Source organism: Macaca mulatta, chromosome 1, assembly GCF_049350105.2.
Source record: "Macaca mulatta isolate MMU2019108-1 chromosome 1, T2T-MMU8v2.0, whole genome shotgun sequence".
NCBI classification, from domain to species: domain Eukaryota; kingdom Metazoa; phylum Chordata; class Mammalia; order Primates; family Cercopithecidae; genus Macaca; species Macaca mulatta.
In genome coordinates this window covers 25,471,979-25,496,082 of record NC_133406.1, presented here as the reverse complement: position 1 = coordinate 25,496,082, position 24,104 = coordinate 25,471,979, and the positions used below count along the sequence as shown (strand labels likewise).

At 37.3% G+C, this 24,104-nt stretch overlaps 1 protein-coding gene across 26 annotated transcripts in view; it reads right to left on the bottom strand.

Moving 5' to 3' along the window:
- The window catches only part of DCAF6 (DDB1 and CUL4 associated factor 6), a 141,400-nt gene that overhangs the window by 113,893 nt on the left and 3,403 nt on the right, over positions 1 to 24,104 (bottom strand). For 22 of the 26 annotated variants that reach the window (XM_015125234.3, XM_077999227.1, XM_028850120.2 and 19 more), the window contains exon 2: positions 11,567 to 11,628. Coding sequence is in view for 6 of the 26 variants with exons in the window: in XM_001091235.5 (XP_001091235.1) it covers positions 11,567 to 11,628 (62 nt within the window). In the remaining 20 variants the exon portion in view is untranslated. Of the gene's footprint in view, positions 1 to 3,984; positions 4,139 to 11,566; positions 11,629 to 24,104 lie in introns of those variants that run through there. The other 4 variants (XM_077999219.1, XM_077999235.1, XM_077999278.1 and 1 more) reach the window with 2 other exon arrangements.

Below are 24,104 nucleotides of genomic sequence, written 5' to 3'. Positions count from 1 at the left end.
CAACATGGTGAAACCTTGTCTCTACTAAAATATAAAAATTAGCAGGGTGTGGTGGCGGGCATCTGTAATCCCAGCTACTCGGGAGGCTGAGGCAGGAGAATCACTTGAACCTGGGAAGTAGAGGTAGCAGTGAGCTGAGACTAAACCACTGTACTCCAGCCTGGGTGGCAGAGTGAGACTCCATCTCAAAAGGAAAAAAAAAAAAAAACCAGAAACAAAAAAACACAAAAGGCAGAAGAATGGAAAACAAAAATAGGAACAAAGAACAAAGACAAAAAGCAGAAAACAGTAACAAATATAGGAAATATTTATCCAGCTATACCAGTAATCACTTTGAATGTCAATAGTCTAAATTAAAAATTATTATTATTATTATTTTTTTTTGAGACAGAGTTCCGCTCTTTTGCCCAGGCTACAGTGAAGCAGCGCGACCTCAGCTCACTGCAACCTCCACCTCCCAAGTTCAAGCAATTCTCCTGCCTCAGCCTCCCGAGTAGCTGGGATTACAGGCACCCACCACCATGCCTGGCTAATTTTTGTATTTTCAGTAGAGCCAGTGTTTCGCCATGTTGCCCAGGCTGGTTTCGAACTCCATACTTCAGGTGATCCACCTGCCTCAGCCTCCAAAGTGCTCTGATTACAGATGTGAGCCACCACACCTGGCTACTTTTTTTTGTGTTTTTGAGATAGAGTCTCGCTTCATCACCAGGCTGGAGTGCGGTGGTGCTATCTCAGCTCACTGCAACCCTCCACCTCCCGGGTTCAAACAATTCTCCTGCCTCAGTCTCCCAAGTAGCTGGGATTACAGGCATGCCCCACCATGCCTGGCTAATTTTTTGTATTTTTAGTAGAGACAGCACTTTGCCATGTTGGCCAGGCTGGTCTTGAACTCCTGACCTCAGGTGATTGCCCGCCTCGACCTCCCAAAGTGCTGGAATTACAGGGGTGAGCCACCGTGCCCAGCCTAAAAATTAAGAGAGACGGTCAGGGTGGATCAAAAAACAAGATCCAAATATATGTTGTTTACAAGAAATCCATTTTAAATATAAAGATCCATATGGATTAAAAGTAAATGGATTGAGAAACATATATCATACTAATACAAATTAAAAGAAAACAGGAGTAGTTACATTAATTTCAGACTTCAAAGCAAGAAAAAGTATCAGAGAAATAACAATAAACAGGTCAGTTTCCCCAAGACAACATAGTTTCTGCATCCCTAATATGTATGTGCTTAACAACAAAATATCAAAATATGTGAGACAAGAACCTTAAGAACCCTTAGATCTATAAGGAGAAACAGATGAATCTAGTATGATACCTGAAGACTTCAATTCCCTCTATCAGAAAAAGACAGATCTAGCAGGCAGGAAATCAGTAAGGACACAGTTAAACTCAAAACCATCAATTATCTGAATATAACAGACATTTATAGACTACTTCATTCAACGACAGCAGAATAAACAGTCCTCTCAAGCTCACATGAAACATTTACCAAGACAGACCACACTTGAGCCCTTAAAATACACTTCATCAAATTTAAAAGAATAAAAATCAAACAGCGTCTACTCTTAGACCACAAAGGAATTAAGCTAAAATCAGTAACAGAAAAATAACTGGAAAATCCCAAAATACACAGAAGTTCAAAATAACACATGGGTCAAAGAAGAAATCTCAAGAGAAATTTTAAAAGATTTTGAATTCAATGAAAATCAAAACAAAGCGAATTAAAATCTGTGAGGGGCAACTAAGTAGGTCTCAGTGGAAATCTTACAGCATTTCTGAAATCCAAAATGCTTTGAGCATCATGTTGGCACTCAAAAAGTTTCAAATTTTGGAGCATTTCAATTTTTCAGATTTTCAAATTAAAGACACTCAACCTGAAGAAGATTTCCTGCTAATATCAAAAACAAGGCAAGGACGTCCTCTCTCACCACTTCGTTTCAACACCATACTTTAAGTCCTAGCTAATGCAATAAGACAAGAAAAGGAAAGAAAAGCAAAGGAAAAGTATAAAGATTGGAAAATAAGAAATAAAACGGTCTGCAGATAACAAGATCATCTATATGGAAAATAAAAATTTAAAAACCCTCCTGGAGGCTGGGCGCAGTGGGTCACACCTGTAATCGCAGCATTTTGGGAGGCCAAGGCGGGCAGATTATGAAGTCAGGAGATTGAGACCATCCTGGCTAACACGGTGAAACCCCGTCTCTACTAAAATTACAAAAAATTAGCCAGGTGTGGTGGTAGGTACCTGTAGTCCCAGCTACTAGTGAGGCTGAGGCAGGAGAATGGTGTGAACCTGGGAGGCGGAACTTGCACTGAGCCGAGATCGCACCACTGCACTCCAGCCTGGGCGACAGAGCGAGACTCTTTTAAAAAATAAAAAAAAATTTTTTTAAAACCCTCCTGGGACTAATAAGTATTGTAGCAAAGTAAAAGGATAAAAGGTTAATATTAAAAAGTCAATTATTTTCCTGTATGCCAGAAATGAACAAGTGGAATTTGAATTTTAAAACACAATACCATTACATTAGTACTCCAAAACAAGAAACACTTAGGTATAAATTGAATAAAATATGTGTAAGATTTCTATGAGGAAAATTATAAAACTCTGGTAAAAGAAATCAAAGAAATAAATGAAGAGCTATTCCATATTAATAAATAGAAAGATTCAATATTCTCAAGGTGTCAATTCTTCCCTACTTGTTCTACAGATTCGATGCATTCCTATCAAAATCTCAGCAAATTATTTTGTGGGTACTGACAAACTGATTCTAAAGTTTCAAAGACTCGAGCTAGCCAACACATATTAAGGGAGAACAAAGTTGTTCTTCTCAAGCTCACATGGAACATTTACCAAGACAGACCATATTTGAGGCCTTAAAATACACTTTAACAAATTTAAAAGAATGAAAATCATACAGTGTCTACTCTTAGACCACAACGGAATTAAACTAAAATCAGTAACACAAAGATAAGCGGAAAATCCCAAGATAGCTGACACTACCCAACTTCAAGACTTATTATAAGGAGCCTGTAATCCCCGCACTTTGGGAGGCCAAGGCAGGCAGATCATGAGGTCAGGAGTTCGAAACCAGCCTGGCCAACATGGTGAAATCCCGTCTCTACTAAAGATACAAAAAAATTAGCTGGGCATGGTGGTGCGTGCCTGTAATCCCAGCTACTCTGGAGGCTGTGGCAGGAGAATCACTTGAACCCAGGAGGCAGAGGCTGCGGTGAGCCCAGATCATGTCATAGCACTCCAGCCTGGTAAGAGGCCAAGATTCCGTCTCAAAAAATAAATAAATAAATAATTTTTAAAAATTTTTACTGTAAGACTACACCAAATAAGACAGTATGGTATAATGAAACAGAATTCAGAGCCCAGAAACAGACCCACATAAACACGATCAACGGACCTTTGACAAAGGAGTAAAGTCAATACAATGCAGCTAGTCCTTCCAACAGATGGTGCTGGTACAACTGCATATTCACATGCAAAAATTAAATTAAAAAAAAATCTAGACACATAACTTAAACCCTTCACAAAAATTAATTCAAAATAGATCACAGATCTAAACATAAACACAAAACTATAAACCTCTGAGAACATAGGAAAAAAACTCAGATGACCTTGGGTATGGTGATAACTTATTAAGTACAACACCAAGGCAAGATCCATAAAAGAAATCATTGATAAGCCTGACTTCACTAAAATTAAAAACTTCCACCCTGCAAAAGACAATGTCAAGAAAATGAGAAGACAAGACACAGACAGGGAAAATACTTGCAAAAGACACATCTAATGAAGTGCTGTTATCTAAAATACATAAAGAACACTTAAAACACGACAATAAGAAACAATCTGATTATGAGCCAAAGGCCATAACAGATACTGCAGCAAAGAAGATACACAGATTGCAAACAAACATATGAAAAGATAATCCACGTCCTATGTTATCAGGGAAATACACTACATACCTATTAGAATGGCCAAAATAGAGAACACTGACAACATCAAATACTGGCAAGGATGTGGAGCATCAGGAACTTACATTCATTGCTGGTGGGAATGCAAAATTGTACAGTTACTTTGAAGGACAGCTGGTGATTTCTTATAAAAACTAAACATTCTCTAAATGTACAATGCAGCATGCTCCTTGTTATTTATCCAAAGGAGCTGAAAACATATGATCACACATACACCTGCACACGAACGTAAACATATGTCTACACAAACATCTGCCCACAAATGTTTATGGCAACTTTACTCATAACTGCCAGTTTTTGGAGGCACCCAAGATGTCCTTCAGCAGGTGAATGGATAAACTGTGGTACATCTACAGAATGAAGTATTATTCAGCGCTAAAAAGAAATGAGCTATTAAGTCATGAAAAGATAGAGGAAACTTAAATGTATAAGTGAAAGAAAAACAATCTGAAAAGGCTACATACTATGTGATTCCAATTATATGACATTCTGGAAAAGGCTAAACTATGGAGACTATAAAAAGATCAGTGGTCATCAGGAGTTCGGAAGGTGGGTGAAAGATAGGTAGAGCACAGAAGTTTTTTTTTTTTTTTTTTGAGACGGAATCTCGCTCTGTCACCCAGGCTGGAGTGCAGTGGCGGGATCTCAGCTCACTGCAAGCTCCGCCTCCCGGGTTCACGCCATTCTCCTGCCTCAGCCTCCCGAGTAGCTGGGACTACAGGCACCCGCCCCCACACCCGGCTATTTTTTTGTATTTTTAGTAGAGACGGGGTTTCACTGTGTTAGCCAGGATAGTCTCAATCTCCTGACCTCGTGATCCGCCCACCTCTGCCTCCCAAAGTGCTGGGATTACAGGCATGAGTGAGCCACCGCACCCGGCCATCAAGCACAGAAGATTTTTAAGGCAGTGAAACAACTCCACATGATACTATAATGGTGTATATATATCATTATACATTTGTTCAAACTCATTAGATGTCTGAAACCAAGAGTGAACCCTATTGTAAACTATGGACTTTGGGTGGATTATGATGTATTAATGTAGGCTCATAAAGTATAGCAAATGTACCACTCTGGTGGAAGATGCTGATAATGGAAAATGCTATGCAAGTATGTGGGCAGGGGATATATGGGAAATTCCCATACCTTCCTCTCAATTTTGCTATGAACCTAAAACTGCCCTAAAAAATTAAAAATAAAGCATTAAATATTGACTGTCATTTAGTAAACACAATGTTCTGATATTTTACAATGAAATGTCAGAGCCACTAAGTTTCATTGTGTAAATTTACTTATTTGAATTTATTTAGTATTCACGGGCATAAAACCAGATCACCTAAAATAAAACTAGAAAAACCTATTACAAAACTACAGTAATCAAGACTGTGTGGTACTGGCAAAAACAAAGACATACAGATCAATGTAATGGAATTAAGAGTTCAGAAATAAACTCTTCCATTTATGGTCAAGTGATTTTTAACAAGAGATCCAAGACCATTCAATGAAAGAAAAGTCTTTTCACCCAATGGTGCTGAGACAATTACATAATTGCCACTAAAAAAAAAAAAAAAAAAACTTGGACCCCTACGTTATACTATATAAAAATTAACTGAAAATACATCAAAGATCTAAACAGAAGAGCTAAAACTATACAACTCTTAGAATAAAACAGGTATAAATCTTCATGATCAGTGATTAATCAAGTTTCTTAAATATGGCACCAACAGCCCAAGCAAACAGCAAAAAGATATTAGACTTCACCAAAATTAAAAACTTTTGTACATTAAAGGACACTATGAAGAAGGTGAAAAGACAACCCATAGAATGAAGGGAAATATTTGCAAATCATATATCTGATAAGAGTCTCAGAATATACAAATACAACTCAACAACAAAAAGACAAACAATCCAATTAAAAATAGATAAAAGATTTAAATAGACATTTCTCCAAAGAAGGTATGTAAATGACTCATGTGCACATAAAAAGATGCTCAACATCATTAGTCATCAGGGAAATAAAAACCAAAATCACAACAAATTACCACTTCACATCCATTAGGATGATTATAATTTTTTTTAAAGAAACAGAAAATAACAAGAGTTGGCAAGGGTGTCGAGAAACTGGAACCCTATATGTTGCTGTCAGGAATGTAAAATGGTATAGCTCTTTGGAAAACAGTTTTGATACCTCCTCAAAAAGTGAGGTATCAGTTTACCATATGACCTAGCAATTCTACAACTAGGTATACAGCCAAGATAATTGAAAACTTACAATACACAAAAATTTGTACACAAATGTTCACAGCAGCATTATTCATAATTGCCAAAAAATGGAAACAACCCAAATATCCAACAACTGATGAACAGATTAAATGTGGTATATCTGTACAAGGAAATATTTATTCGATCATGAAAAGGAATGAAATACTGACACACACTACAACATGGATGAACCTTGAAAACATTACACTAAGTGAAAGAACCCTGACATTAACAGCCAATATTGTATGATTCCATTTATATGAAATGTCCGGAATACACAGATTGGTAGAGACAGAAAGTATTAGTGATTGCTAACTGCTAAATGGAGGCGAAATGGTGACTGATAATTGGTACTCTTTTTCGTATGATAAAATTAGTGGAATTAAATAGTGGCGATGGCTCCACAACTTTACAAATACAGTAAAAACCACCGAATTGAACACTTAAAATGGGTGAATTTTATAGTATGTGAGCTATACCTAAATTTAAAAAAAAATAAATGTCCACTTCTAGTCAAGATGTCAGCACATGGACCAGATTTATCATCATGCTTGTAACAACTAAAAAAGAGCAAAACATACATTTTTTAAGTGTAGAAGAAACATTTACTGATAGAGATGATATTTTGGGCCACAGAACAAATCTTAATGTATTTAAATAAAAGACCACAAGTCATTGAAAGTATGTTGTCTGACCAAAATGGAATTAAATCAGAAATCATTAACATAAAGACACATTGGAAAACTAAGAAATAACAGATGGCCACAGAAATAACAGATGGTCAAAGAAGAAATTACAAAACAAATTAAGAAGTATTTTGAATTCAATGAAAATAAAAATGCAACATATCTCAATTTATAGATTACAGCTAAAACAATATTTAGAAGAAAACTTACAGTACCAAAAAAAACCTCTATTTTAGAAAAGACAACGGTCTCATATCAACGACCTCAGCTTCCACTCAAAAAATTACAAAACAAAGAGCAAATGAAACCCAAAGTCTGCAGAAGACTCAAATAATAAATATATTAGCAGAAATCAATGAAATAGAAAACAGAAAAACAACGGAGACAATTAATGAGAACAGAGGTTGGTTCTTTGAGAAGACAAAATTAACTAGCCTCTAGCCAAACTAATCAGGAAAAAACGTGGAGAAAATATTACCAGTATCAGTAATGAGAAACACAGTAACATACAATACAGATTCTACAACTATTTAAAGACATAAGGGAATATTATGAACAATTTTATGTCAATAAATTCAACAATTTACATAAAATAAATTCAGTGAAGCACACATATTAAACAAGGTTCACTCAAGACACAGATACCCTGAATAGTTTATTTTTATTAAATAAATGGAAACATAGTTAGACATTTCCCAGAAAAAACAAAGACACTTGGCAAAATCCAGCAATGATTCATGATGATAGCTCTTAGCAAGTTAGGAATAAAGGAGAACATCCTCGACCTGATAACCAGCATCCATGAAAAAACTGCTGATATCATACTAAATAGAAAGAGACAATGTTCTTAGGCCAAGCACAGTGGCTCATACCTGTAATCCCAGCACTTTGCTTTGGGAGGTTGAGGTGGGAGGTATCACTTGAGCCCAGGAGTTCAAGACCAGACTGGGCAACATAATGAGACTTCACCTCTACAAAAAAACAAATTTGCCGGGGTGGTGGCACGCATCTATGGTCCCAGCTAACTCAGGAGGCTGAGGTGGGAAGATAGCCTGAGCCCAGGAGGTCAAGGCTATAGTGAGCTATGATTGTGCCACTGCACTCCAATCTGGGCAACAGAGGGAAACCCTGTTTTTCCCTCTAAGATCAGAACAAGACGAGGATGTCTGATTCCACTCCTTCTGTTCAATCTTATAGTAGAATACTAACCAATGAAATAAGTCAAGAAAAGAAATAAAAGGAATTCAGACTAGAAAAGAAGTAAAACTACCTTAATTCTCAGATGACTTGATTATTTACATAGAATATCCTATAAAATCTTAAGGAAAAAAAAAGCTACTTGAATGAATATGAGAGTTCAGGAAGTTTCCAGAATACAGATGAATATGTAAAAATTAATGGGGCAGGAAATGTAACCACAACATGATACTACTAGATGCCTGTTAGAATGTCTAAAAAAAAAAAAAAAAAAAAAAAAAAAAAAAGACTGACCACACCAAATGCTGGTGAGGACATGGACCAACTGGAACTTCTACATATAACAGTGGGAATGTTAAATGGTACAACAACACTGGAAAACAATCAGTTTCTTAAGTTAAGCAGGTACCTAACATATGACTCATTCATTCTACTCAAAGGTATTTACCAAAAAAGAATAAAAGCATATGTTCATACAAAGACTCTACATGAATATTCATGGCAACTTTATTTGTAACAGTCCTCAACTGGATACAACCCAATGTCCACTGACAGGAGAAGAGATATAAAAATTATGATTTATCCATATAATAAATGCTCCTCAGCAATAAAAAGTAATAAATTATTGATAACACTCAACAACATGAATCCCAAAACAATTATTCTAAGTAAAATGTAAAGTTAAAAAAGCCAAATGAAAAAAGGATACATAGTCAATGATTCCATTTATATAAAATTCTAGAAAATGCAAACTGATTTATAGTGACAGAATAGAGATCATTGGTTGACTGGGGTTGAGCCTGATGTTAAGGAATGAGAGGGCACATGGCCAAACTTTTAGGGGATGATCGATATTTTATCATCTTGAATGTGGTGATGACTTTGCGTATGTTTACATGTGTTAAACATATCAAATAGTACACTTTAAATATGTACAGCTGATCATATCTCAATAAAGCTCTTAAAAATATAAAAATTTAAGCACAAATCTAAGAGGTAACTCACAAAAGTAATTCAAGTTATTATACAATAACAAAAAGTAATTAGGCTGGCAACATTCTTACCAGCTACAGTGAATACTAGAAAACGTTTGTATAAGACCTTGAAAACTACAGAGTGGGTGGAGTATGGTGGCTCACACCTGTAATCCCAGCAGTCTGGGAGGCTGAGACTGGCAGATCACCTGAGGTCAGGAGTTCCAGGCCAGCCTAGTCAACATGGTGAAACCCCGTCTCTACTAAAAAGTCAGAAATTAGCCAGGCATGGTGGCGCAGACTGTAATCTCAGCTTTTCAGGAGGCTGAGGCACGAGAATCACTTGAACCCAGGAGGTGGAGGTTGCAGTGAGCCGAGATTGTGCCGCTCCACTCCAGCCTGGAAGACAGAGTGAGACTCGGTCTCAAAACAAACAAACAAACAAAAAACTACAGAGTGAAAATAATGTCCAACCTAGAATCCTATGTCCACTCAGATCACCAATCAAGTGTGAAAGCTGAGAACAAAGGTATGTTTAAACTTGCAAAAAAACTTGGGGCCAGGAACGGTGGCTCACACCTGCAATCCCAGCACTTTGGGAGGCCAAGGTGGGCAAATCACCTGAGGCCAGGAGTTTAAGACCAGCCTGGCCAATATGGTGAAATTCTGTCTCTACTAAAGACTCAAAAATTAGCCAGGCGTGGTGGTGGGTGCCTGTAATCCCAGCTACTCAGGAGGCTGCGGCAGGAGAACTGCTTGAATCCAGGAGATGGAGGTTGCAGTGAGCTGAGATCGTGCCACTGCACTCTAGCCTTGGTGACAGAGCAAGACCCCATCTCAAAAAAAAAAATAATAATTAATCTAACACATAATATACTCTGTCTCGCCAATGAATAATTCATAAAGCGCCACATATGTTTCGGGCATTCCTGTTGATACTAAATTTAAAAAATAAATTTGTGAAGGTATTTTCTTGGTCCAGTATGCCAGGGCACAGGGGCAAAAGTGTAGACTATGAACAAATAAATTGGTTTGTTAATCATAATGCCAGATAGTAAACACATAAATAAAATGAGAAGGTAAGCTTTACAGGTAAGTGGGAGAAGAGAATTCTAGGTATAAGGCATAAAATATACAAGGCAGAGGTGTCTTTGGATCATCTTTTCAACAAATAACAATAAAAAGATATTTTAAAACAAGAAAATATGGACTATATATTAGATAATACTGAGAAAATAAATATTACTAAATTACATAAGGGCATTTTGGTTATATAAGAAAATGTCAATTGCTTTTTAGGCTTACATATAGGGGTAAAATAATATATCTTCAGCAAGGCGGATCTTCAGCAAGGTGCATGGGGGAAGAAAATAAAATAGAAAAGAAAATATGGCAAAATCTTGCTAATTACTAAGTCTAGGTGACAAGTACATTAAGAGTACATTTGAAATTTTTATAGTAAAAATTGAAAAGAGTTCTGTTTTGGATCTGCAAAATTTGGGATACCTATTAGACATGCAACTGGACATGTTAAGTAGACAGCTGGATATATAAACTCTGGGATGAGGCAGAAGTCATGTTTTCTTTTTTCTTTTTTTTTTTTTAGCCATGGGACTAGAGAAGGTCACTTTGAGCTGGAGAGAAAAGAGGGTGGGAGGTACTAGGACAGAGTCTTTGTGCAACCAACATGTGAAGGACCATAAGTGGTGGAGTCAGCTGAGACAGAGAAGATGTAGCAAGTCAATGGATCGGAATAGGAAGAAAACCAAGAGACTCTGGTGTTAGCAAAAGCCAAGAGAAAAAGTATTTCAAAAAAGAGGATATGGGTCAGGCACGGTGGCTCACGCCTATGATCCCAGTACTCTGGGAGGCCGAGACAGGCGGATCACGAGGTCAGGAGATGGAGACCATCCTGGCTAACACGGTGAAACCCCATCTCTACTAAAAAATACAAAAAAATTAGCTGGGCTTGGTGGCAGGCGCCTGTAGTCCCAGCTACTCAGGAGGCTGAGGCAGGAGAACGGCCGTGAACCCGGGAGACAGAGCTTGCAGTGAGCCGAGATCGCGCCACTGCACTCCAGCCTGGGCAACAGAGCGAGACTCTGTCCCCAAAAAAAAAAAGAAAGAAAAAAAAAAAAGAGGATATGTTTGAGCGATATGTCTAAAGTTTCTAAGAAGTGACCACTACATTTGGTGACATGAAGTCACAAAGGCAGTTTCAGCACAGTGAATGAGATGGAAGTCCTTCCATAGTAAGAAAACTCATCTGCACTTTAAAAAATCTTGCATACACTCTTCTAAATTCAAAATTTAATTTTATATTTTAATGTAAAACTTTACTCTCCCATTTTATTATAGTCACAGTCCTTTCTGGGAGGATTGGGACATTTCATCAAACACTTAAAAACACTTAGTATCAAAGCCCTTCAGAGTTGAGAATTAACAATTACTTACACAGCCATCATGCACATTAAGGGTTGCTTCAAGTTTTAATCTTTGGATAAATTCTCTTCTTCCTGTTTAAAAAGAAAGAACAAATTAAATAAATCACACAATTTGTTGCTGAGAAAAATATAACGTTGAAATTAGGAGCCTAGGATCTGGCATGAAAAGTAAATTCAAGCTCTAATTTCAGCTCCACCATTTATAAACTGAGTGATACTGGGCAATTTAACCTCCTCCTAAGACTTACTTTCCTCATTAGAATACCTCTACCTCATGCAGTTTTTTGTTTGTTTGTTTGTTTGTTTGTTGACACACAGTTTCGCTCTGTCGCCCAGGCTGGAATCTCAGCTCACTGCAACCTCTTCCTCCCAGGTTCAAGCAATTCCCCTTCCTCAGCCTCCCGAGTGGCTGGGATCACAGGCACGCAGTACTATGCCCAGCTAATTTCTGTATTTTCAATAGAGACGGGATTTCACCATGTTGGCCAGGCTGGTCTCAAACTCCTGACCTCAAGTGATCCACCCACATCAGCCTCCCAAAGTGCTAGGATTATGGGTGTGAGCCACCGCGCTCAGCCTGTACTTATTTTAAGAACAAAATCATTCAAAGACAGAAAGGGCTTAGCACGGTATCTGGACCACAACAGACACTCATACATTTCTTCATTCATTCATTCAACAAATACTTATTGAGTACTCACTCTGTATCAGGTAAAGTACATTTTACAGTGGTAAAACAAAAAGATTTCTGCCTGCTTATGAGAGGAGAAAAACAATAAACAATCGGTATAAGTGCTATAAGTTAGTATAGTGCTATGTGGAAAAATAAAGCAGGAAAAAGAGATAAAAGATGACTGGAGGTAGGGAGTAAGGTTTTTAATTTTAAATAGGATGGCAAACAGCAATAGTAAGTACCAACTATTTTTAAACATTTCTCAATTTCAGAAATGTTAAAGTTAACATTACAATGATGAAATCTGGCATTAAAAATCAGTATAAATATCCATCAATAGCAGACTAGTTTAAATATTGCAAAAACAGAGTAAGTTCCTTCTTTGAAAAAGAGAAATCTGTCCCTTTAAGGAATGAATCATCTTTACCAAACACAGATCAAAAAACATGTTTGTTCAGAAGCTGTAATGAAGGAAGGCTGAATTTACAACAAAGAACAATAATTAAGTAACCAGGCTGATGAGATCTCTCATAAAATTAAATCTGCCTATACTTTCTGTATATTGTCACAAAGGGCAGATTTCTCTATTGCACTTTCTTGCCATTCCATGTCAAAGTCAAGAGCTTCTTGAAGCCAATTTGTTTTACTTCTTTCTCCATGTTATTTAACTAGTAAGACGGCTAGGTAAAGGATAAACATATAGGTTAAAAAATAATTATGGATAATTATGGGGGCTTTTATTTTGGGGAGGGAGATGCTCTACAGTTTCTAAATTTACTGGAATAAAACCACCTAGTGAAATTTAGTAAAGTGTTTTCATGAAGTAGGTTGTACTTTAGATAATTAACTTTTCTTTTTTTTTTTTTTTTTGAGACGGAGTCTCGCTGTGTCTCCCAGGCTGGAGTGCAGTGGCGTGATCTCGGCTCACTGCAAGCTCCGCCTCCCGGGTTCACGCCATTCTCCCGCCTCAGCCTCCCAAGTAGCTGAGACTACAGGCGCCCGCCACCACGCCCGGCTAGTTTTTTGTATTTTTAGTAGAGACGGGGTTTCACCATGTTAGCCAGGATAGTCTCGATCTCCTGACCTCATGATCCACCCGCCTCGGCCTCCCAAAGTGCTGGGATTACAGGCTTGAGCCACCGCGCCCGGCCTAGATAACTTTTCAAATCTGATTTTCGCTTGTAAAAAGATTCTAACTTCAGTAAAAAAGATAAATTTTTAAAAACTCATTTCCTTTTGGCCAAAGGATTGGTAATCTCATTGAGTTATAGGAGTTAAGAAACCAAGTATTCAAATTAACAATATAACAACAATTAAAACTCACTAAAATATTAAAGTATTGGAAACTTTTTTGTCAAAATTTTAAAACCTGGGTTTGAAAACATGGCTCTAGCCATTTCAGTCTGGAGAAAATGGTGGCAGAACATAAGAATAGAAGATAAAGTAAGCTGTTTTAGCAAGAACTCTTATATATGACATTTGTACATTAGAACATGTATAGAGGCATAATACATTGTGGTTAGATAGCTTTTGAATGACATTTTTATATATGACTTTGGAGATAAAATTTATTGCATCGTCCAGACATCTCATAAAGTGTGCTTCTAGAGCAAACTAGCAAAAACATCCACTACCCTTTTAGTAATTAAACGTAATACCAAGAAATAGAAGCTAAAAGCCACCATAAAATAAGAACGGTACCTTAATAAAACTGAGCCTCCTCAAATTAAAATAAAAATAAACTCACATCTGAATGCATTAAAAGCTGTGAAGGGTCTCGCCTATTTGCAAGGTAACCAATTGGACTGCTACCTTTCTTGGATGCTAGCAAAAGACAACAGACTCCTAAGTCAGAGGCAAAAAATTTTACTACTCATGTACGGCAAGTAGCACGAGCTTTAGGTTCACACTGGTTCCTTTTGTCTTCCAAGTCCCATAGTGCAACTTGGAGAGGCCTGGGTAGATGCTGTGCATGCAATGGGTTTTAATCACAGCTGAGGAATCTTGAACTGTGGGAACCCAAATCTTATATCAAGCAAACCTGCCTGACCTTTATCCCTAACGAGACATTGTTAAACTGAACAACAAACTTGTCTTTGGCTCAAGAGGCTCTCAGTACTCCAGTGTTGGGTGCAAATATATATTTAGAATTGTTATATATTCCAAGGCTATTCACTATATAAACCTCACTGAAAAGATAGTCCAGAACAAAACGATTAGTGCCTCTGCTCCCAAGATGTTCAGAAATCCAAAGAGGTATCTAGAATCTTCTACCAAGAATTACGCACTTGTTATGGATGAACTCACCATTGTGGCTTCCAACTCAAATCTTTCTGTACCTCAAGGTGCCTCTTATAATTCTGTCTCTACTCTGGCATTCTTTCTATGTTAATAGGTTACAAACTCCATAAGAACACTGCTTTGTTCACCCATGTATTCCAAATACCTAACACAGTGCCTGCCACAAAGTGTGCATTCAATATACATTTGCTGAATCAGTGAATAAACGACTGGGATCATGATATTCATTCTGTTCTAGAATCTGTATTACCACTCAATAACACATGGTGATGGCTGGGCGTGGTGGCTCACACCTATAATCCCAGTACTTTGGGAGGCCGAGGTGGGTGGATCACCTGAAGTCAGGAATTCAGGACCAGCCTGACCAACATGTCGAAACCCCATCTCTACTAAAAATATAAAAATTAGCTGGGTGTGGTGACGGGCACCTGTAGTCCCAGCTACTTGGGAGGTTGAGGTAGGAGAATCACTTGAACCTGGGAGGCAGAGGCTGCAGCGAGCCGAGATCATGCCACTGTACTCCAGCCTGGGCAACAGAGTGAGACTCCGTCTCAAAAAAATAAAATAAAATAATACATAGTGAACATATTTCAATGGCAATAAATATACAGCTATTCCTCATTTTTAATGGTTGTGTAATCATTAAACCATTGTATAAATTACAACTTTGTAATTTGTTTATTCACATACCTATCTCCTTTACTAGACTAGCTGAGAATTAATTATCACTTATAGAGATGGTTGGGGCAAGAAATGTTGGAATTAGGTTTAAACATCTGACTTGAACATCCTACACTTACACTGGGCAAAACTTATTTTCACAGCGCCTTAGTTCTTACTTGGGGGTGACAAGTTCTACCAAGCAGAGACAAAACACAGAATAATTTCATACTTGGCACAGCACAGGACAGATGACTGATAGTTAAGAGATTTAGAGATCCAGATATGAGAGGCTCAGCAATCACCAAACAAATACAGTGTAAAAAGGTCTCACCATGGCAACATTATAATCAGACTGTCTGAAGTCAAAGTGAAAGAGTGAATCCTAAAAATGGCAAGAGAAAAAAAACATCTAAAAACAGTTAAAAAAAAAAAAAAAAAAAAAAGGACTAAGAAAGTGGTTATATAATATTAAAGAGACCAACTCAGCAAGAATATATAACAATTCTAAATATACATTTGCACCCAACACTGGAGTACTGACAGTCATAAAACAAATATTACTAGACCTAAAGAAAGAGATACACTGCAACACAATAGTGGGAAACTTCAACATCCCACTTACAGCATTAGACAGATCATCTAGACAAATAATCAGCAAAGAAACACTGGACTTAAACTGGACTTTAGACCAAATGGGCTTAACAGACATTTACAAAACATTCTAAACAACTGCAGAATATACAATATTCTCGTCAGCATATGGAACATTCTCCAAGACAGACCATATGTTAAGCCACAAAACAAAGTCTCAACAAATTTTTTTAAACTGAAATCGTATCAAGTGCCTTCTCACATAACAGCAGAATAAAACTAGAAATCAATACCAACAGAAACTTTACAAACCATACAAATACACAGAAATTAAACAACATGCTCCTGAATGACAATAGGGTCAATGAAGAAATTAAGACAGAAATTTTAAAAAATTTTTTTGAAACAAACGAAAATGGAAATACAACACACCAAACCTGTGGATACAGCAAAAGCAGTGCTAAGAAGAACACAGCAATAAATTTCCACAACAAAAAGTGGAAAGATTACAAATTAATAATCTAAGAACGCACCTCGAGGAACTAGAAAAGCAAGAACAAACCAAACCCAAAACTAGCAGAAGAAAATAAATAAAGATCAGAGCAGAACCAAATGAAATATGGACTAAAAAAAAAAAAAAAAAAACCACAAAAGGTCAATGAAATGAAAAGCTGGTTCTTCAAAGAGATAAAAAGAATTGATAAACCACTAGCCAGACTAACCAAGAAAAGAAGGGAGAAGAGACAAAATCAGAAATGAAAAAGGAGACATTACAACTGATTCCACAGAAGTACAAAGATTAACATAGACTATAATGAACTTTATACTCATAAACTAGAAAACCTACAGGAAACAGATACATTCCCAGAAAAACACAACCTACCAAGATTGAACCAGGAAGAACTAGAAAATCTGAATAGACCAGTAATGAGCAGCAAGAATTAATCAGTAATTTTTACAATTTCCCAGCAAAGAAAAGCCCAGTACCAGATGGCTTCACAGTTAAATTCTACCCAATGTACAAAGAAGAAGTAATATCAATACTCCTGAAACTATTCCAAAATATCAAGGACAGGCCCCTCCCTAACATATTCTATAAGGCCATTAATCACCCTGATAACAAAACCAAAGAAGGACACAAAACAAAGGATACAGAATAAAAAGAAAACTACAAACTAATGAACACAAATGCAAAAATCCTCAACGAAATACTGGCAAACCAAATCCAACACCAAATCAAAAAGATAACACACAATGATCAAGTGGGTTTTATACCGGGAACGCAAGGATGGGTCAACATACGCAAATCAATAAATGTGATACACCATATCAACAGAATGAAGGACAAAAACCATACGATCATCTTAATAGATGTGAAAAAAGCATTTAATAAAATTCAACGTCCCTTCATAAGAAAAACCCACAGTAAACTAGGCACAGAAAGATCATACCTCAAAATAATAAAGGCCATATATGATAAACCTGTAACTAACATGATACTGAATAGGGAAAAGTTGAAAGCATTCCTTTAAGAACTGGAAGAAAACAAGGATGCCTACTCTTCAATATAGTATGCCACTCTTCAATATAGTATTGGAAGTCCTAACCAGAGCAATTAGGCAAGAGAATGAAACAAAAGACATCAAAATTATAAAGGAAGGAGTCAAATTATCCCTGTTTAATGATGATATCATCTTATATCTAGAAAAACCTAAAGACTCCACACAAAACTCTTAAATTTGGTAAATGAATTCAGTAAACTTACAAGATACAAAATCAACATACAAAAATTAGTAGTGTTTCTACACACCAATAATGATTCAAGATGAAAATCAAATCAAGAACACAATCCCATTTACAATAGCTACAAAAAACAAAAAAAAGGCCAGGTGTGGTAGCTCACGCCTGTAATCCCAGCACTTTGGGAGGCCAAGGCGGGTAGATGACGAGGTCAAGAGATTGAGACCATCTGGCCAACATGGTAAAACCCTGTCTCTACTAAAAATACACACACACACAAAAATTAGCTGGGCATGGTGGCGCACACCTGTAGTCCCAGCTACTCCGGTGGCTAAGGCAGGAGAGTCGCTTGAACCTGGGAGGCGGAGGTTGTAGTGAGCCAAGATTACGCCACTGCACTCCAGCCTGGGTGACAGAGTGAGACTCCATCTCAAAAAGAAAAAAGGAAATTATAAAACACACACACACACACCCCCACAGACGCACACACAAACTAGGAATATATTTAACCAGAAGTAAAAAAAAAAATCCCTACAAGGAGAACTACAAAACACTGCTAAAAGAAATTATACGTAACACAAATGGAAAAACATCCCATGATCATTGGATATTCAGAAGAATATCATTAAAATGACCATACTGTACAAAGCAACCTACAGATTCAATACAATCCCTATCAAAATACCAAGATAATTTTTTGCAAAATTAGAAAAAACAATCCTAAAATTCATATGGAACCAAAAAGGAGCCCCAATAGCCAAAGCAATGCTGAGCAAAAAGAATAAAGCTGGAGGCATCACATTACCTGACTTCAAACTATATTACAAGACTATACTAACCAGAACAGCAGGTTACTGGTATAAAAATAAGACACACAGGTCAATGGAACAGAATAGAGAACCCAGAAATAAAGTCACATACTTGCAGCCAACTGATGTTTGACAAAGCTGACAAGAACATATATTGTGGAAAGGAAACCCTCTTCAATCAGTGGTACTGAGAAAGATATCCATATGCAGAGGAATGCAATTGAACGTCTCTCACCAATACATAAAAATCAACTCAAGGTGGATTAAAGACAAAAACGTAAGACCTAAAACTATAAAGATACCAGAAAACAGACAAATGGGACTCAATTAAACTAAAAAGCTTCTGCACGGCAGAAGAAATAATCAACAGAATGAAGAGACAACCAACCCTGTTGAATGACAGAAAATATTTGCAAATTATTCATCCAATAGGGGACTAACACCCAGACTATACAAGGAACTCAAACAATTCAACAACCAAAAAAATCTAACTATCCTATTAAAAAGTAGGCAAAAGAGATGAATAGACATTTTTCAAAAGCATATACCCAACAGGTATATGAAAAAATGCTTAACATTACCAATCATAAGAGAAATGCAAATCAAAGCCACAATGGGCTATCATCTTATCCTAGTCAGAATGGCTTTTATTAAAAAGACAATGTTGGTTATCATGTGAAAAAAAGGGAACTCTTACACACCATTGGTGGGAATGCAAATTAGTACAGCCTCTATGGAAAACAGTATGGAGATTTCTCCAAGAATTAAAAATAGAACTACCTTTCCATCCAGCAATCCCACTACTAGGTTTTTACAAAAAAGAAAAGAAATTAATATATCTAAAAGATATGTGCACCAGTATGTTTACTGCAGCACTATTCACACCAGCAAAGATATGGAATCAACCTAAGTGTCCATCAATGGATGAACAGGTAAAAAAAAATGTGGTATATATACACAATGGAGTAACATTCAGCCATAAGAAGGAATGAAATCAGGCCGGGAGTGGTGGCTTACCCCTGTAATCCCAGCACTTTGGGAGGCCAAGGTGGGCGGATCACGAGGTCGGGGATCGAAGCTAACACCGTGAAACCCCGTCTCTACTGAAGATACAAAAAAAAAATTAGCTGGGCATGGTGGCGGGCGCCTGTAGTTCCAGCTACTCGGGAGGCTGAGGCAGGAGAATGGCATGAACCCGGGAGGTGGAGCCTGTAGTGAGCTGAGATCTCACCACTGCACTACAGCCTGGGCGACAGAGCGAGACTCCATCTCAAAAAAAAAAAAAAAAAAAAAAAGAATGAAATCATGTCATATACAGCAACGTGGATGGAACTGGAGGTCATTATCTTAGGTTAAACAAGCGAGGCACACAAAGACAAGTATGACATGTTCTGACTCATCAGCGTGTGCTAAACAAATGTGTTCACATGGATGCAGAGAGTGGAATGATACAGAATGGAGTGGAAGAACGAGGAGGTGGGAGGATATTACTTAATGGATACAAAGAACGTTATTCGGGTGATGGATACCCTAAAAGCCCTCACTTGACTACAGCACAATCTATGCATGTAACAAAATTGCATATGTACCCATAAATTTGTACAAATAAAAAGTAAAAATAAATAAAAACATTATCTAAAATAACATTAATATGAAACATTTAAGGATAAACCTAACACCAAAAGTATAAATCACTGCTGAGAGAATCAAAGAATGCTTAATACATGGAGACAAACCAGAACCATAGATGAGAAGATTCACTATTGTAAACATGTCAGTTCTCCCTGAAATAATATATAGATTCAACACAAAATCCCAAGTCTTATTGTAGAAATTGACAAGCTGGTTCTAAAATTTTTATGGAAATGGAAAGGGTTCAGAATAGCCAGGATAACTATAAATTCTTTTTAAAAGACCAAGTTTTGGCCAGGCGCCGTGGCTCACGCCTGTAATCCCAGCACTCTGGGAAGCCAAGGCGGGCAGATCACAAAGTCAGGAGATCGAGACCATCCTGGCTAACACGGTGAAACCCCATCTCTACTAAAAAATACAAAAAAATTAGCCGGGCGTGGCGGCAGGTGCCTGTAGTCCGGTAGTCCCAGCTACTCGGGAGGCTGAAGCAGGAGAATGGTGTGAACCCAGGAGGCGGAGCTTGTAGTGAGCCACTGCACTCCAGCACTCTAGCCTGGGCGACAGAGAGAGACTATCTCAAAAAAAAAACAAGTTTAAAGTATCACACTAGCTGATTTCAATCCTCGGTATAAAGACAAGAAGCTAGATCGATGGAATGTGGCTAAGAAATTGACGTATACATTTATGGTCAATTGATTTTCAACAAAGGGAAAAAGGTAGTCTTTTCACACACACTGTTGGATCAATTGCACATTAATATGCAAAGAAATGAAACTTGACTCTTACAACATATATAAAACTTAACTCGAAATTGTTCACAGACCTAAATGCAAGAGGTAAAAAGAGAAAATCTCCAGGAAAAAAAAAGTAAAAATCTTTGTTACCTTGGTTTAGGTAAAGATTCTTAGATAGGACATAAAAAGTATGATCTATAAAAGAACTTGTTAAAAAAAAAAAAGACACGAGGGCCGGGCGCGGTGGCTCAAGCCTGTAATCCCAGCACTTTGGGAGGCCGAGACGGGCGGATCACAAGGTCAGGAGATCGAGACCATCCTGGCTAACACGGCGAAACCCCGTCTCTACTAAAAACACAAAAAATTAGCCAGGCGAGGTGGCGGCGCCTGTGGTCCCAGCTACTCGGGAGGCTGAGGCAGGAGAATGGCGGGAACCCGGGAGGCGGAGCTTGCAGTGAGCTGAGATCCAGCCACTGCACTCCAGCCTGGGCGACAGAGCAAGACTCCGTCTCAAAAAAAAAAAAAAAGACACAAACTGAGTGAAAATATTTGTAAAATACATATCTGATTAAGGACTTGTTATTTAAATAATTCTAGAATTCTTACAATATTAAAAAGTAAACCTGAACATTTACCAGACTATAAAATAAATAAAACAGAAATAAAAGCCACGAAAAGATACTCAACATCACTAATCATTAGAGAAACGCAAATTAAAGGCCAGACGCGGTGGCTCATGCCTGTAATCCCAGCACTTTGGGAGGCCAAAGCGGGCGGATCACCTGAGGTCGGGAGTTCAAGACCAGGCTGACCAACATGGAGAAACCCCATCTCTACTAAAAATACAACATTAGCCGGGTATGGTGGCGCATGCCTGTAATCCCAGCTACTTGGGAGGCTGAGGCAGAAGAATCTCTTGAACCCAGAAGGCGGAGGTTGTAGTAAGCCAAGATCACTCCGTTGCACTCCAACCTGGAGCGAAACTCCGTCTCAAAAACAAAAAAAGAGAAATGCAAATTAAAACAACAATGATATATTTCTACACACCTACCATGAAGGCTACAATTAGGAAGACTCATTACACCAAATGCTGATGACAATGTAGAGCAATTGGAACTCTCATATACTGCTGGTGGGAATGCAGTACGGTAGAATTACTTTGGAAGACAGTCTGGAAGTTTCTTATAAAGTTAAACATACTTACCATACAACTCAGCAATCCCACAGTAGATATCTACCCAAGAAGATTTAAAAGTGTTCAACCCTAGTTATTTTTTCCAAGATGTACATGAAGGTTCACTATTTACATTTTCTGTTAGCCATCAGCAGTGTTTAAAAAACAATTTTTTTAATCTCCTTCAAGTACTTGTGGAAGCCTACCCACCTTAAACCTGAAGCGACATTAAATTACAATTATAAGAACTACACACCATCTAGAACAATTTTCCAAACCTCAAGCTGAGACTCATTAGTGCATATTCCACCAGCTCAATACCAACAGTTTTAAGAATATGAAAAAAAACAGAATGCATCCCATCTAGTAAGGCTTATATATACATCTAGAGAATCCTTTATTTTCGTTGTGTATATCACAGGTTGCCACATAAATGTATTTTTATCAGGGATCGTTTTAAAAACATTTTTAAAACACTGACCTAAAGCATACCTGTAACATAAGCTCTATGCTACCAGAAGCTTCTAAACCTTCTAAGCACTTATAACTTCATTCATCCTATTTTAGGAAGCAATGAAACCCACAGTACAGCTATCACAGTGTCTATGGTTGTTATGATTGCTAATATGCCTTTGGTGTCTTGCCTTAAGGAATTATTAATATACTCTATCTTATGTTGGTCACAATTGACTGTCATTTTCCAATACTAAAATCATACATTTTTCAGCTTTCATTGAAATTTCAACACTAAAGAAACAAAATACAAATATTCCACTAATTTTTTCCCAATGGCTAAAAAAACGAGGCAAAAGTCAGAAGTTACTAATCTTCATATAATAAATATACTGTAACTTGGCAACATATTATGAAGAACCTGGTAATCTAGAATGCAGATGTATTCAAGATGCACTAAAGAGTAATCTACACGCAAAATTATTCATTTCAATACACACTGACTCTAATGATATTCAAAGGACATTGACTTCATAAACCCCTTACAGAAAGATGAGATTCAATCTCCACTAAAAAATTGTCACTGGCTGCCTAATCATAATTAACACATTTTACACATTATAATAAACTCCCTCGAAAAGTACCCTAAAATTACTGTTTTATCAATTGCTATCTTTTAATTTAGAAGTGTTAGAAAGTTGTAGGAGTGTCTGTCCAAAAGGAAAGAAATGTGAGTAGAAACCAGCAATGTGTTGAAATAATAGTTTATTAACGATGTTTATCTTTATAAAACTGTATATATATGGGAAAATAACATCTGTGTGGCTAATAAATCACTGATTTCCAAAAGCACTACTCTACAACTAGTATGGAGTAATTTGAGAAACTATTACATTTAAACATTTAAACCTACAAGTACCTCTGACTTTGATAATTATTCTTTAAAAAAAAAAAAATTCCAGGAGGCTGAAGTGGGAGGATGGCCTTGAGCCCAGGAGGTGGAGGCTGTAGTTAGTCATGATGGTGCCATTGCACTCCAGCCTGGGGGACAGAGCAAGACCCTGCCTCACCCTGCCCCCTGCTTCCCGCCAAAAAGAAAGAATCCTACATTGAAATTTAGACCAGGCTCACAAAGATTAAAAACCCTGGCTTATCCTTGAAATCCATGCTAGTCTAAAACAACACTCTATTGGCCCAGGTGAATCTTGTGGTTTTGCCAGCTCTAAGTAAACACATCTTTTAATCACAAACAACATATTCTCATTCCCACAACATAACAGGAAGTTTGGTGAAGTGTAATTTTCTTTGATGGGAAGAAAGGAGGTAATTAATCAGTTTATGTAAAATCAATTACAAAGTTTGAATACTACCATTGAAAGGGCACATGCTATGGTGAAATAACTGGAAATGTAAAAGCTACAAGAAAAATCTATCCATTTGTTCTATCCCAATTTTACTATTTAGCAGTAATTCACTGCTAAAAATTTGTAGAAATACAAATAATGAAAATGTATCAGAAAAATACTTAAATCTACAACCCTGTAGATAGATAATCATAATGTTTAAATATTAAAGTCTTAAAGAAAGGAATCTATTTCCTTAGGAAAATCCTAACTTGGAATTTGACTTTTAAAAGGAAGGCTTTATAAGTGTACCATATTTTATTATTTATTTATGACACAGAGTTTCCCTCTGTCACCCAGGCTGGAGTGCAGTGGCACGATCTTGGCTCACTGCAACCTCCACCTCCAGGGTTCAAGCTATTCTCCTGCTTCTGC